We start from the raw sequence: 15,395 nt of genomic DNA, 5'->3' as shown, positions 1-15,395 counted from the left end.
CTGATGGAAAAATATCACATTTAATAATACTACTTGACATACCTGAAATTTTAGTAAGCTGGAAGTTTTATTTGTTTGCATGTTTGGGTTTTGTCCTAATCTAGCTATGAAACTATCTTCATATTCTTAGAATAAGAACTGTTAAAAAGAGGAGATAAACTCTGTAAGATATGTTCCTTTTAAAAAATCTTTTTATCTTTGTTTATGAAATACGTTTTATCTCTTACCCAGGTATTAAACCCCTATTCCCAGCCAGTCTGGGTCATGAAATAGTTTGTAACTTCTCAACAATCTTGACTTGTTTTAATGGTCTTTACTTTTTCAGTTTTCTTTCAATCTTTTAATCTTTCTTTCATAAATTACATTTCAAAGGAGAGTTAGCTTTCAGGAAAACTTAAAATAGAACTAACAAACTCTTGCTAACTGTTGTTGTAGAGAATGTAACAAGAAAATTAAGAGGGAGTGCGGTATTGGTCAGTTTACACCAAACTTGAGGTAATCCTATTACTTTTTAACGGCTGCTTAACTCAAGATTTATTTTTTCAGTATTGTCAGATCAAGATACAATTCAGTGTCCTACTCTATTGCCTGTCCACCCAGTCACTAACTTGTGTGATGCCTTCCACTTGAGATAGCTGGTCTATGGAGTGGGAAGTAGAAGTTCAAACCTGCTCTTACATGAGCTAGTGGTGAGAAATAGCTGTACGCATCTCTCATAATAAATCACTGTTTGTTAGTCCAATCCAATGTTACTTGGATCATTCTCTGTAGATAATGTATTTTACAGAGTGACTCCTGTTAGTGATACAATTCTAAAATGACTAAGCTCAATGAATAAACTAACTCAAACTGCTGTGTTGAAGATACATCTTCAGATATAAATGGTAATTTACATACTAAAAGTAAACAGCTCAAGAAATAGAAAGGTACAGCAAATATCATAATATGAATATCTAAATTATCTACTGCTAATGAGGATTTTTGGATAGATTTGAGACAGATGCCTTGACAAGAGCTGACAGCAAAACTGATTTCATCTCTTTTTAGGACTAGAGGAAGAAAAATGCAGGTTTAGTTTCTCAGAAGCAATCTCACTTTGAATGTCTTGGAAAATTGTTACGAGTCTGATGTTTGTGAGATCTGCAAGTAAGTAATTCTGAAGCTCAGCTGTGCTATTTGCTTTCTTAAGGATTTTAATGCCTTTATTTAAGCAGAACATTCTCTGCTTCAAGGTCTCTGACTGCCTTCTTTAAGCTCAGTTTGTTTTGATTTTGCTTGTGAAACTATGATTTTGATCTTCACTCTTCACTTACTGATTTATTCCATTAGTTTCCTAGGAGACCATGGATAGCTACACTATTCCTCATACTGAAACTCCAATAATTATTTAGCTGTGTAATCCTCACTGGACTTTAGAGCAAAGAACAGAGTAAGGTACCAGAAAGGATTTTTTTTTTCTTTTTTTTTTTTTTTTTCCACAAAATCTGGAAGGTTCAAAATCTTTTTTCAAACTACAGATTTCAATTTCAACTGCAAGCATCTTTTATCTCACATCTATGTGGAGATCAGACACTATAAACTCAATGGTGTTATCAAGCTCAATACTCAGCTTTTCTGGTGTATGGACTTCTCCGAGATAAGTTGGGATTTCAATTCACTCTGAAATAAGCAAATGACTTACTTTTGCCAAATACAAGATTGTATCAACCATGTCCTGCTGCTTGAGAGCTGACTTGAATTGTTTTTCAGCTTCTCGATACAATCCTAACCTAAAGAGACAACAGAGAGATGTAGAAGGTTGAGGGTTTTTTTGTTTTTCTTTTTTAAATAAAAGCTTATTAATTAATGAAGCATAAACCAAAAAGGAATTGCCCAAAACCATACTTTAAGGTCAGGCAAACAAAACTTATGCTGTTGAATACATTGAGATTATAAAGACAAACATTTAACATTATGAAAAAGACAAATTCATGACATCACAGTTCTATGGAAGACAACAACAAGTGATCCTGGTTGTCTGATATAAGTGCACCTTGAATGACTAAAAAATATTTTTGACAATGTATGAAGTTAACATTCTTTTAATATTAGTAATTCATTCTTCTGTCTTGAAAAATAATAACAAAAAACATAGATATTCATGTCATGAAAATTAATATTACTAAATTAGGACATTATCCATCTATTTTTATCTACGGTCACTGTATGTTTCCCAGTGAATACAGGGAACCTTACTTAGCATTTTTAATCTTACTAACAATAGTTCTCTCTTCTCATTTACGTAAATACTCTTAAAAATAATGCATAGTCCCATGTGAAATCTACTGCTGTATAAATAGCAGTGGAGACTTCTGCTACTTTGGACAGACAATAGAAAGGGCAGTAGAGGACACTGCTTGTTGTTTTTTTTTACACGTTTGCAGAGGAACGTGAGAATTTCTGGGTCTTGTACAAGTCCCCAGATGGCAATTTAGTCTGGCTGTATATTGATAATAACAGTATAATAACACTGTTTCTGGTTTCTGTCTTCTGGAACAAACATAACAGTGGCCCAGTCTTCTCAGCTGTCATCATCTCATTATAATCCTGCGTTTCTACTCCTTGGGTCTTCTTCCCCAGTACAAAGCTGTCTTCTTTAACTGTTATTTCTTTCATCACCCACAATCATTCTATTTACATTTGCTCTCCTTAAGCTTTCTTTCAAAATATTTCAAAATGTTTTTCAGCTTGTCTTCTGGAAGCATAGCCACAGCTTCTTTGCCCTGGCAAGTTCCCTTACTCTCCCAGATCCTCATCAGCAAACACTTTCTCCTAAAAATAATAAAACATCTGTTGCTGATATTAAAAATCTTTAACATGCAGTGAATAACAACAACAAAAAAAAGCTGTATTGTAAGCTGCACCACAGCTTTGTCTTCAGTTCATTCAAATCACTTGCTTTCTCTTGGGGGAGGGCATGTGCCAGTGTTGCTGTGTGCCAGCTCTGAGGCCTTGCACCTTTGGAACTGCCTGGTATTCCTCAGGTAATGCATCTCTGGCAGACGCCGGTTAACCTCAATATTTCATTTTTTATTAATTTATCAATCTAAAAATCTCATTGCCAGATATATTTCTCAAGCCAATATTCTCACGTTCATTCTGTTAACAGTAGTTTTGTTTATTTACTGACTCTTCATACAATGACTTCAAAAATCTTTAATGAAGTTGAAGCTGCAAATAATTTAGTTATTTAAAGGTACTCAATATTGGCTCTTTTACCTTCAGTAGCAGACCATAATCTCCTTGTATTAAAGAACAAACCTTTCTAACTAAAAACCACTGAACTATTTTTCACTCTTCAGCACACAGCAGCTCAGGTCCTGCACTTTCACTCACTGAGCACTGAAGAAATGAACAACGGCTTACCTATAGAAGCACTTCCCAATTTGGACTTTCCACCACCAGTCCTTGAATTGTGCATGTTCAGTGGCAAGGGCTGCCAAATCTAGAGCCTTCCAAAACAAACCCATCATCTTAACATTAATATCTTCAATGTTTACATAGAGAAAAAGAAAACAACATAACTTTTCTAAAGAGAAAACAAAGAGTCCTGGTAAACTTGAGGTGAGTGCAGAGATTTGTGTTCTATTTTTACAGTTTGTTGCATAAAGTAGCTAAAAGGATAACTTTGTTCCTAATAGTTTCTGGTAGTGCAAGGAGAAAATACAAAATTAATTTGATTAGAGTCCTAAATTGCAGCTTCAGAACTCCAGACTTCCCTTCTTGGTTCATGATAAGTTGTTGAAAACAAGTAGAAATATACTAAAGAAATTATTTTGCCAGTTTGAAATACTACAAAAATTGTCATCTAATTACTAATTCAGGCTGCCCCCACTTCTTGGAACTCTCAGGTTATGTAAATAATTACACAATAGTAAAAACAGACAAATAGACTCAAGAAATAGCTACTGATAAAGTGGAACTCTAGAATCTCTTCTACCTGGTATACTGGAAACACAGGTAGACTAATCAATGTGCTGTCATTGGCCATCATAGACAGAATCTGTGGCTTTTTGTGTTTTAGCTATCATTTTTAGATTTCTCTTAAACTGATGTTTTCTGTACCAAAAGCTACCAAAAAGCAAATATTATATTTATTTATCCAAAATTCCAGTTTTACCAAGAATATATCAAGATAACACAATGTCCTTTTTGTTTTAGGAAATAGTCTTAAAAGCTTTAAAGCATAAAGAAATATAACGAAGAAATTATTTTCTCTGTTTTAATGAGCATTTTATAGATCACAGAGATAAGGACCTAGATGTCTGTTACAAATGTAGAAGAATTCTGTGCACTGCTCAACTTGTTGCACAGAAAGCAATAGTTTCCAGGAAAAAATGTCAAATATTTAAAATACGACAGAGTCTAATTTAGTGACACCTGCCTTTGGTTTTTTGCTAGCTGAGGCTGAAGTAATCAACAAAGAATGGCAAAGTCAGTGGAACTGCATAAACTTAAACATGTTGCTCTCTCTTGCCTCTGTGAAAAAGAATATTTTTTGTAGCAATTCGGTTTAAGGATTTGCTCTGATAATGTCCTCAAGCTGAGAGACAGTTGTCAATCTCAGCTTCTGTGACAGGAGTGAGGAAGGCTTACACCCCTGAAGTCACCATTTGTTTCAGGTATGTGGAATCCTAGAAGCCCTAGAATAGCAGAGGTTATCTTCGCTGCCTTCTGTTTCTAAATAGCTTTGTAAATTGCACAACAGGACTCCTGGACTACAGCTACATAGGGGAAAAACTTGCTTCAAGAAAAAAAATCACGCTTCCTTTCTAGACAAATACTTCAAACTGAAGGTATATAAGCAATTCTATACTGGTATGCTTCACTGGGAAAATTCTGGAAAGCAGCTGAGATTTCAAATTGGTAAAGAATGTGTGCATCTGTCAGATACCACACCTCTTTCAAACAGGCCACAAGCAGTCACATAAAAGAATTAAGGATCATTCTATAAATAACATACTTTAAAGAGCCTTCCTTAGAGCACTCTGGTGACAAGGATTCAAAAAGAAGGCCTGAATTTCAAACAGCCATCCCTTCTGTAGCTACACATTCAGCTTTCTTTCTGGTATCCTAATTATTTCTGAAAACTATTTTATGCAAGGCTAACAATTCTGGCTGCTATTGGAAAGTAGGAACTAAGACTGCTTCAGGCATAGTAGAACATAACAAGAGTACTTTTGCTGTTAGTGCAGATCTTGGAATCTTACTGTGATCTTAAGACATCAAGAAACAAAGCACAACTTTATTCTGAAATTAGTTTCTGAAACTCAGTAAGTCCTGTTTTTATACTTTTCTGTTAAGGAAATGGGAAAGGAGTAGGAATATCCTATTCCTGATCTTTTACATGTAATCACAAAACCCACAAATATTATCAACATTTCTGCAGTGTTTGCCCAAAAAGTCTTTATGCGTATCAGCATCAGATTCCTGCACACCAGTAGTTAAGAATTTCTGATGGTATTACAATGAATTCTTTTGACAGTGTGGCCTTTGAAATGTTAGTTTGTTAAAACAAACTTTCAAAATATTTCAACTTCATTCTGATACAAACTTCTTTTTCAATCACACAGTTTAGGTACAAATTAATGTTCAAACTGCACAGCACATTCATTTAAAAACTATAATAACAGTACTAAGTGTTCAAAGTGTCCTGCAGCCCTGTGTATTGCTGAGTATTGGTACAGTCATAGTAATATCTCATAGAGAAAGACAGTGAAGACTGTAGATTGACAGATACTGTTACCTACTTTCAAGGATTTTTACTTGTAATGTAGCAGGGGGGAAAAAAAAAAAAAAGAAAAAAAGGATTGTGAAATAGTTTTAATTAATTTTAAGACAGAGTTACACACTAGCATATATCATCTGGGAATACTGGTCAGCTGAGACTGTGACTCTTAGAACATTTAGCATATTTATTCATGAATGCAGGAGTCTCTATCATCAACAGCCTTAATCCTGGGAGGTCTTTCATGCTATATTTAGCATGATTCTGAGAGTTTTTAAAGTCTAAATTTAAAGACTAAATTTGTTTTTTTAACAATTACTCTCCTTAACTAAACTGTGCTATATTACTACAGTCCTACAAGCTGTATTATATTATGTATGTATTACACTATGGTATTGCAAAATTAAATCAGTAAACATATATTTATTTCAAACTCAGTTATTTCATTCTTGGCATTGTGCACGCAGCAAGAAATTACATACATGGAAACAATAGGAGGCATCTATTGCTTCTTTCACATGATGTTGGATAGAAACAATTCTCCCAGCAACTGTTATTGACTAAATTCTTACATACAGGCAAGCTGACACAGGATAATCTAGAAAGCAGCTGAGTAAATGACATCAACCATGGTTCATTTAAAACAATTTATTTGGATGAGTGTCTTCTGAAATTCTGTGGTTTGTAAATCTTACATAATTCCATTATAAATAGATTTGTATTGAAGTGTATAAACTTCAAATTATTATAAAGAACAAGAGTGCATCACAGGTTTTTATTTCTGGACCCAAGGACATATTGTACATTCTTTGTTCTGCCTCAAGTCAAAATATGTGGCTTTCATCATCTACCTACAAACAGTGGTAGGATACAATGTCACGGACTACTGTTGAAATAAGTAGAAACTCAACTATTTCTGGTCAAGTCTTTTCAACTGCTCTGCTCTTATGGCACACAGACCATAAAATGGCATTTAGAAATACTCAAGGAATATAGAAAGTGTATGTCTTCAAAACAGAATAAGTAAAGAACAATAATGCATAGGGTAATAGGAGTTTCTTCAGATAAGTATTAGAAGTATTAGTATTTCATTAAGGTAGGTGAAAGAATTTTTGAATGTGTTTCCACATGCCGAATAAGCTCCCTGCTCTTCTTCCTTCCCCCACGTTATGACAATTGACAGATTGCAGATATATTTACCGTTAATGTAAACTGATTTCTTAGCGTTATTTGTGTGGTTGAATGCACGCTGATTAATGATATTCCCAACTGAAATTGCCACGACATTTTTTTTCTTTCTATAGACTGGTTGAATACTAAACAGAAGCAAAGTAATAGAACTGCTGCCTTTGCTTTTAAAATAATAATGCAGTTGAAAACACACTGTTTCAGATCAGCAGGGTGATGAAGGAACATACCCTCACTGTTACTTTTGTGTTTTATTTGTAAAACTGCAGGAAATCATCTTTAAATTCTAACCATGCAGATAGGTTGCTAGTAGAGGCTCTTCCATCAGTGCAGTCACACAGCCAATTTCCCAGGGTTTGATCTAAGCCCTTTCCAAGCTTTTTCTTCTCATCTTATGCAGAAAGCTGTTTTTTCCAAAGATGCAAGAAATATAACTGAATGCTGCATGATCAAGTCAGATTCCAGTCAAATTTTAAACCATTGACATGTCTACTGAATCCAAAATGATCACAATCTTTTCAGGGAGAAGGGAGAAAACGAATCAGTGAAATGTCTTTGTTAGCAAGGGTGAATAAACAGTGACACAGCTGAGTTAAAGCAGAAATTATTTACTTTTCAGTTCATGAAAATTTCACGCAGATGAGATTCAAAAGGAAGGAAGGACAGCTTGGAGAACTGAACTGCATTGAAAATAGTAGAGAAGAAAGAGCAGAACAAAAGATAAATAGACTCAGGCACGAGTAAGCAAACTGAACAGTCCCAAAAAAACTTTAGTAAAAGCCATTGCAAACTAAAGGCACCTTGTACTGTGAACTAAGACATATTTTTTTCATGGGCAAAATGCTATCATTAACCAAAAGTGTCAAGCCCTCTATCATTATACAATTAATAGTGGTAACTAAGCAACACCAACACTTCTTTGCTTTAAGATTTACTGAAGTGGCTAGGGTGCATATAAAATCACAGTCAAAACTTTTCTTATAAGTCAGTCAGTAATCCTGGACTCTCAGCAGAGATTTCAAGGCACATGCAGTAGAATTCTTGTAAGAGCATTTTTTTTTTTTGGAGAGCTTGAAAATTACTTGCATTATATGAAATTATCTGACCAGACTGATGATCCTTCAAGTATGGGTTATGTTCTGTGACCAATTCTTAGTGAACAGAGTTCCAAGTAACAAACAAAGAGCGTTCCAATTATTAGAGGCATAAAAAACAGGCCCTTGATGTTGTTTATGAGAATATGTAAATGCTAACTGCAGTTTCTCTCTGATGTATCTGACAATTGCACTTACTGGTTCAACCACATTTTGGATTAACAGTGCATTGCAATTCAATCCTCTTAGAAAAATGCTATGCGATAAATTGAGAGTGTACCACTAGAATCATTTGATACTAGATTAAAAGCTCCACATAGCAGTACATTTGGAATTGATTCTGATCTGCGCTGTCAACAACTGAATATATTTATGTGTTATTAATTGTCGAAAATGACAGTATCAAAGATGTAGCATTGGTGTTTAACTTCATATCTAATCACACACCAGTTAGGAGTCCAGCAGAATGCACTACTGACACTAGCAATTCTCTGATAGAAACTTCAAGCAGAAATTTTGATTCTATCTCAACTCGATACATATATCCAATAGAGTACGGAAATATTCTGACACTTTATTTATTCAGTAAACTAATTATTTCCCTGGATGAGCTGCCAAAAAAAATCTGCAACCTTTATTTCTGAAAGCTTAAACAAAGCTTAAATTTGTACTCAAATCTGATCTTCCAACTCAGTGGAACAACATATGAAGAACAGCAGAAGAAAAATTTTGAACAGCAAACTATGTCATTAGGAAAACTTGTGGAGAAAATATGTTATAGACAATGGTATGGACAATATACCATTTCCCGTGAGACTACAGAACACCTCAATGCTACGGAATTACATTTCTAACAAAAGTGTCCGAACTTCTTTTGATATTTTATTTTTCTGTAGTTAATACATTTCATTTCCACACACTCAAATGCATAAGCAACAATCTCAGTGGCTTGAGATGTCAAACAATGCTCATGACAATAACTAGCTACTTGACCTTCACCTTCTTCTTGTAAAAGGCTATGTTCTATCACTTAATGTCAGGCCTTGAATGCTCTGAATCTTCTAGACAGTTCAATAACCTGATGTGTACTACTGCTCAGACTTCAGTAAATTCTGTAAATGTGAAATCATTAAGTATGGGAATCTTACCATATTGATAGATAAGGGATCTAATTTTACAGTATTAGAATATTTTGCTTTTCAAAAAAAAAAAAAAAAAAAAAAGAAAAGGGAATAATCAATGTCTTGGTATTTGCACTTCTGTATTAAGATATGATGCACTACCTGGATCCTCAATTATAATTGCACTACCTCAAAATTGCACTACCTCAATCCTCAAAATAGAATAGAATACTAAAAGAAATAACAGAATGATACTTAATAAAAACTGAAAATGGAATATATGAATTACTCACATTTTTAACATCATTTTCATGGTGAAAAATATATTCAAACAGTGCCTGTCAGAGGAATATTTAAAACAATTATATTTGAAAGTGAAAAATAGTAAATGTTATCTAAAAGTAATTCAGAATCTTGATTACATCCAGTAGAAAATAATTCTTTGTGCAAGCAATTATATTTATACATTTCATCAGCTGAAATATACATGTCACTAAGACCTGAATGGACAGAATCTGTTGATGTGCTACATTGTTATTACAGGAAATTAATTTAACTTGATCCAAGAGATTGGCATTTTTAAGCTTTGGTCCTTAAAACTAAAAGTAAAGCTGAGCATTACATGTCTTAAGAAAAAAAAAACAAAACAATCTATAAGCTACGAAATTTGGGGATCTGTAAAAGAAAAAATGCCTTTTTATTCATAAATGATAAATGCTAACGATATCATGTTTCTGAAATTCGTACACACCATAATCATAACAAAGCTTAAAATAGTAACGTTTCCTGTGCTATGCTAACTGCTAGTAATACTACAACAATTGCATTTTTGCTTAGTTTTTGATTAGCCCCTTATAAAACTAAATGGTTAGTGCTACCTTCTAGCTGTTCTAAACTGGAATACTAAGAAATACGTAACAGCTAACAGAGTTGGTATTTAAAGTGAATATAATGATGTTGGAAGAAACTAGATTTCTAAAGGCAGTCTTGAAGCCAGAAATGTAGTGAGGCAGTAATGGCTGAATAGTGTGATTTTTTTGAAAATTGACCCTTCTGACCATATAAATCTCAGGTCTTAATTGCTGCTCATAGTATCCATTAAAACAAAAACCTAAACTTCCCTAGATGAAAATGTTAGCCCAGATCCACCTTCAGGAAACTAGAAAACTACAAATAAGTTGTCCTGTCTGGTGAGGAAGTAAACCACAACATTTCTTCTGTTCAGAAATGCATCTGTACAGATGATCAAATAAAGTAAAGAATGATTACTAAAAATGCATTTACAGGAAAATTAGAATAGACATTTATTTATAAGGTAAATAGAAGTGAAAATAGCAAAAGAATGGAAAACTAAGAAGGAGTAGCACACCTTCTCTACTAGTTCAATAATAAGGAAAAAAATGAGCAAGAGTAAATCTAAAAGTGATTAAGATGTTATTTTCTTGGCTGGCCAGCATGAGGAATTTACTGTGGCTATCTATCTATATACATGACCTTCAAAAGGATTTAAATGACTCTACATTTACGTAGATAAAAATAAACTAGAATTATCTTAGTAATTCTATTAAAAAACCAAAAGCTAAAGAAGATAAAACTTCCTGTTTCCTAGCAGCAACCAACTGCTAACAGAGAATTAATAGCAGTTCTCTCTGGGGAAAGGTGATAAGTCCTACATCTAATATGGTGTTTCCTGCAATAGTCCTTTACAGGGCTGATGCTAGCTACAGGCAGAGACAAGTGACTTAGCAAACTTTGTCCATTCCTTTATATTTCAAAAACTAGCAGGACATAGCCAAGCAATTTAAAAATAGATATTCTAATTTTAAAAGAGATGATGCACACACTTTCCAAACATAAGGAAGAAGTATATAGGAGAAGTAAATACCAACATGAATACGAAAAGTAGCTATGTGAATTTAAGAATTGGAGGATTTTTTGTTATCTTGCACCTCAGAGAAGTGACAGCTCAAAGAGTTTTAAAACTTCAATGATACTCAACACAAAAGTACAGTCTGTAGTCTCACCTCCTTGCTTTAGCTTTAGCCTTAATGCTGTCTTATTCTGTTAAAAAAAAGTTACAAATCCATGTAGATCCAAATTTAAACTCAGATCTTACATTCTATGTGAAACATTAATGTCACAATGTATTAGCTTTGTAATACTGACAAGTACACTTGCTGCCTATGGATGTTTCCATGAGGACTGCTGATTTATATTTTTTGGCTTAAGCTTCTTTTCACATGAAATTGAAGGACAGAGTTACTCCATCTTCCCAGAAAATGCCGACTAAAAAATTGTTAAAAATATCTGTTTTGCATTCTTGAGAGCTGTTGCCAAGAATAAATACTTTGTCTGAAAGTTAACCTACCTACTTAAATAGTATATACGTTTATCAAAGAAAAAATAAAACCTAGCTGTCTTTAAGAAGATCTAAGCTTAATTTCCTAGAGACGTATCTTGTGTTCCTTAATCCTTACAGGTTTCTTACATTCTCCCTATTTTATAAACTCTAGCGGGTTAAGAATATGTGTGCTGAGTGATTGCTAACAAGAGCATAACTGAACAAAAGACCTGCAGTTTCTTCCAAAATGAAAAAGAACTGGCTTGTAGTTGCCTGCAGTGGATATGATAGTTTGCAAGTCTTTCATTATTTAGCAAGATTAGAAATTACTATCTAAATCAAGTTTTAAAAAGCAGCTTGAGAAAGCAAATGAATTGCTAACCACATATGAAAACATATGTACTAATGTTTTAGAATGGGGAAGCTAACTTAGGAGTATTCTGCTGTGTTTTTTTCCTCTTGACACTTTTTTCATATTTTTAATTTCAAGCCTGCTAACCACTGCCAGAGCATATAAGATAAGTAAAATACAATTTTTCTCAATTTTACATCTTGAACACAGTTCTTCATTGTTTCTGTGCCCAATCCCATGTACAGCTTCATAAGAATGATGCCAGAAAATTAGAAACAGATATCACAGTGATAACCAAAATAGTTACATACCTTTGCCAGTTCGGGTTTTTGAGCATACTTTGATAAATTCAGTCGAGACACATTTATGAAAGGGCCATCTGGATTTGTTATCATTGAAGCCTGAAGGGAAGAAACAGGCTTTTAAGTGGGAAGAACCCCTACACTTTTCCAGAAATTTCTGAAAATATTAGCAACATACCAAAAAGATGAAAAACAATGCAGTTGTATATGAATTCTGCTTTGTCATAGGGATTCGTCTTAGTGATTTTCATCTACTCTGAAAGTCAGGAATATGTCCTACTCCCATACACACCCTGAAAAAGGCTGCACGAACTACATTCTGGAATTACCTTTTACTTCCCTCTCTTCACTATTTCCACAGTGTGCCAAGGCATGCAGCTTGCACTGTTATACGGACTGAAGTCAGGTGAGATATGGGACAAAAAAAATCTTCCAGACAGGTTTAAGGAGACCAGTTCATACTCATGATAGTGAGAATTTGTAAATAATATGGTGTTAATTGGTAGTAAACATTCGTGCCAGTTGCAGTGTATTAATTTGGCCGACAGATCAGAATCAAACTAATATACTTTATACTGAACTTGGAGGTTTCAGCATGCTTATGGCAAAGTCATGCTATAGTCCTTTCACTAATCTGAATAAAAATTGGTCTCACAAAACTTGTAAATTTGTGGATTTCTGTTAATTTTTGTGAACCTGTGGATTGATGTATATTTTGTTCATGAACACACTAGCAAACTAATGAGGTAATATTTCTACACTCGACTCTGGAAACAATTTAAATAGAAATGCTGACGTCCTTCAAACAGAGTTTAGATGCAGCTTTATTTCAAATACAAAGTCATCTGTCCCAGATGATCAAGAATGATCAAGAAAGCTGTCTTTCTAAGAAGAGTCAGGCAACTTACCGTTCCTAGCCTGACATATCTCCCAGAAGCACTACTGATTGGACGAGCTGTTAGAGCTGTTCGAGGTGTTTTTATAGCCTGTTCCATAGTACTTGGCCGTCCACTTTGTGTACTTGGTCTCACAAATCCTGAAATAGGTCTTCCTGACTGAGTTACTGGCCTGAAGATATTAAGCACATTATCCTCATGTCAACTGGAATTTACTGATGGAGATTTTAAGCACTTATATCTGAAATATTTCATTTTTAGAAGCTAAATTTAGGATTTGCTTACGTGCAACTGATCATATTAAAAAAAAAAAGATGACATACCTAACCGCTGGGCTGGGGCCTCCACCTTGGCTAGTTCCAGGGAGTTTCAAAGATGTTCCTGGTCCTATAAAATAAGAGCATTGCTCACTTCAACTTGAGATACTGCACTCTTTACAAGGGTCTTTAAAAAATGCCTATGTCTTACAATAAATGGAAGATTTCCTTGCTCAAACTGGGCAGTCATAGCACCAGAGAAGGAAGACAACAAGAAACAAACTGCACAATCAGTAAATTGTTAGATTATTGCAAGAAACAGGCCATCATGAACATGGGAAAAACTAATATTCTGTATACTATTCCTGTAGTTCCATCTTTCATCCTTTTTCTACAGATGTGAAGTATGTGCTGTTCCTCTTTACTTTTCCTAAAGAAATGCTATTGATTTCAAATAACTCTTCTCTAGTATCTGTACAACATTCACTTTATTAGTTTAAGTTGTTATTTGAACCCTTCTCCTCAGGGAAGGCAGGCAATTTTGTCATTGTACACATACTACAGACTGTCCTCTCAAGAAGAACATCTCAGAATAGTATTTAAGAAATAAAGGCTATTGGAATTGTAAGATCAAGCTATTTTAAAAAGGTTTATTTTCTACCCCGTGTTAGAATAACACCTGGACTTGGCAAAAGCCTTCAGCAGGCTTTCTCACAACTTTTAATGTTTTGACATTAGATCATTAAGAATTACTAGATCATTAATATAGATTTTCCATCACCTTTATTGAGATGCTATTATAATTTTTGTAGCCTCTCATAAGAATATGTAAGACTTGATTTTAAAAATCTGGTTAAAAGCGTGGTATGATATATATTCGTTTGCTGGTGTGTCCACTGCTTTGTCAAGATGTACAGAAGGAAATGAGATTTATGTTAAAAAAGGCAGTTCTTGACAAATCATCTATTTATTATCTATGTACTTACAAACAGTTCTTATTTCAAACATTTCAAAGAACTGAAGTTATACTGATATGTAGCTAGTTTGTTGACTTTATTTTTTTACCAGTATAAAACCTCACGTCTGCCCTTTTTTTCATTCTTCTCTCTTTCTCTCATCTTCAGGATGTAATTACCTTTGAGACACCACCATTTCACTGCTCAAGCAGAAAGTTAGACTTGTGCAAACAGATAACGTTTAACTCAATCTAAATACTTTCTAGTTTTCTTAAGCCAGGCTGATATCAAGCATTTCTGCCTGTCATCTTGCAATAGTCACTGGTAGTGGTTCTATCTAAAATTAACTAGGAACAAGGATGGGATTCATAGTGCATAAAGGGCATATATTTCTCTCATTTCCCAGTGGAGAAGAAGCCAGAAAGGAGTAAAAGAAATCAAGTTATGGGAAAAAAAACCTAGTGAGTAAAGGGATTTAGAAGAAAAACTGACAAAACGCTGTCTAAAATCCAGGCCTAAACTTATCAAAATCATGTGATCAATGCAATCAGAAAGCAACTGAAAACTATCCTCGCAACAATAGCTAAAAGCCATAATACATCACCTCACCTCAGCACATACTGTTTCATGACTGATGTCAATCCTGACCAGAACAGTTCCTGTTGCTTCAACATACTTAAGAGAAAGTTGTTCTTACGTGCGACTTGAGCAATGGCATTTTCATCTAGCATCATCTCTGCTATTCCTTCTTGATCCATCTCAATTTCATCCACATATACCATTTCTGTCAAAGCTCGTGTTTTCAGGCTCCAGGCAGCCTGAATAAGGATAAAGGAAAAGGAAAAGCACCTTTAATTAAATAATTTAAACAGCAATTTTGCCTTTTAAAATAAAATAACAAAGCCTTAGTAAGCTTGAATAAGCTGTTGATTTTAACAATGGGGTATAGCTGAACATTCACTGTAAGCAGACCTAATGCTGCATGTACAGTCAGAGTTGCTTAACATTCAGGACAAAAGTGCAGCTTCAAGTGTGGCCTCAGCACATGGGGAGCCTACATAGTCAAGTAGGTCCAGTAGGCTCATGTGCTGCTTGTCCTGCCAATCAAGGCAAGCATACTA

At 34.4% G+C, this 15,395-nt stretch overlaps 1 protein-coding gene across 2 annotated transcripts in view; it reads right to left on the bottom strand.

The window, feature by feature from the left end:
- The window catches only part of TTC8 (tetratricopeptide repeat domain 8), a 36,618-nt gene that overhangs the window by 9,735 nt on the left and 11,488 nt on the right, over positions 1 to 15,395 (bottom strand). Inside the window, exons 3-9 of one of the 2 annotated variants that reach the window (XM_052693888.1) lie at positions 14,972 to 15,092; positions 13,385 to 13,448; positions 13,074 to 13,233; positions 12,175 to 12,264; positions 9,464 to 9,508; positions 3,406 to 3,491; positions 1,682 to 1,769 (exon numbers count right to left, since the gene is read on the bottom strand). In XM_052693888.1, coding sequence (XP_052549848.1) covers positions 1,682 to 1,769; positions 3,406 to 3,491; positions 9,464 to 9,508; positions 12,175 to 12,264; positions 13,074 to 13,233; positions 13,385 to 13,448; positions 14,972 to 15,092 — 654 coding nt within the window. Of the gene's footprint in view, positions 1 to 1,681; positions 1,770 to 3,405; positions 3,492 to 9,463; positions 9,509 to 12,174; positions 12,265 to 13,073; positions 13,234 to 13,384; positions 13,449 to 14,971; positions 15,093 to 15,395 lie in introns of those variants that run through there. The other variant, XM_052693889.1, reaches the window with a different exon arrangement.

This window comes from Tympanuchus pallidicinctus, unplaced genomic scaffold, assembly GCF_026119805.1.
Source record: "Tympanuchus pallidicinctus isolate F22 unplaced genomic scaffold, pur_lepc_1.0 scaffold3, whole genome shotgun sequence".
NCBI classification, from domain to species: Eukaryota; Metazoa; Chordata; class Aves; order Galliformes; family Phasianidae; genus Tympanuchus; species Tympanuchus pallidicinctus.
This window is presented reverse-complemented; position numbering and strand designations above follow the sequence as displayed.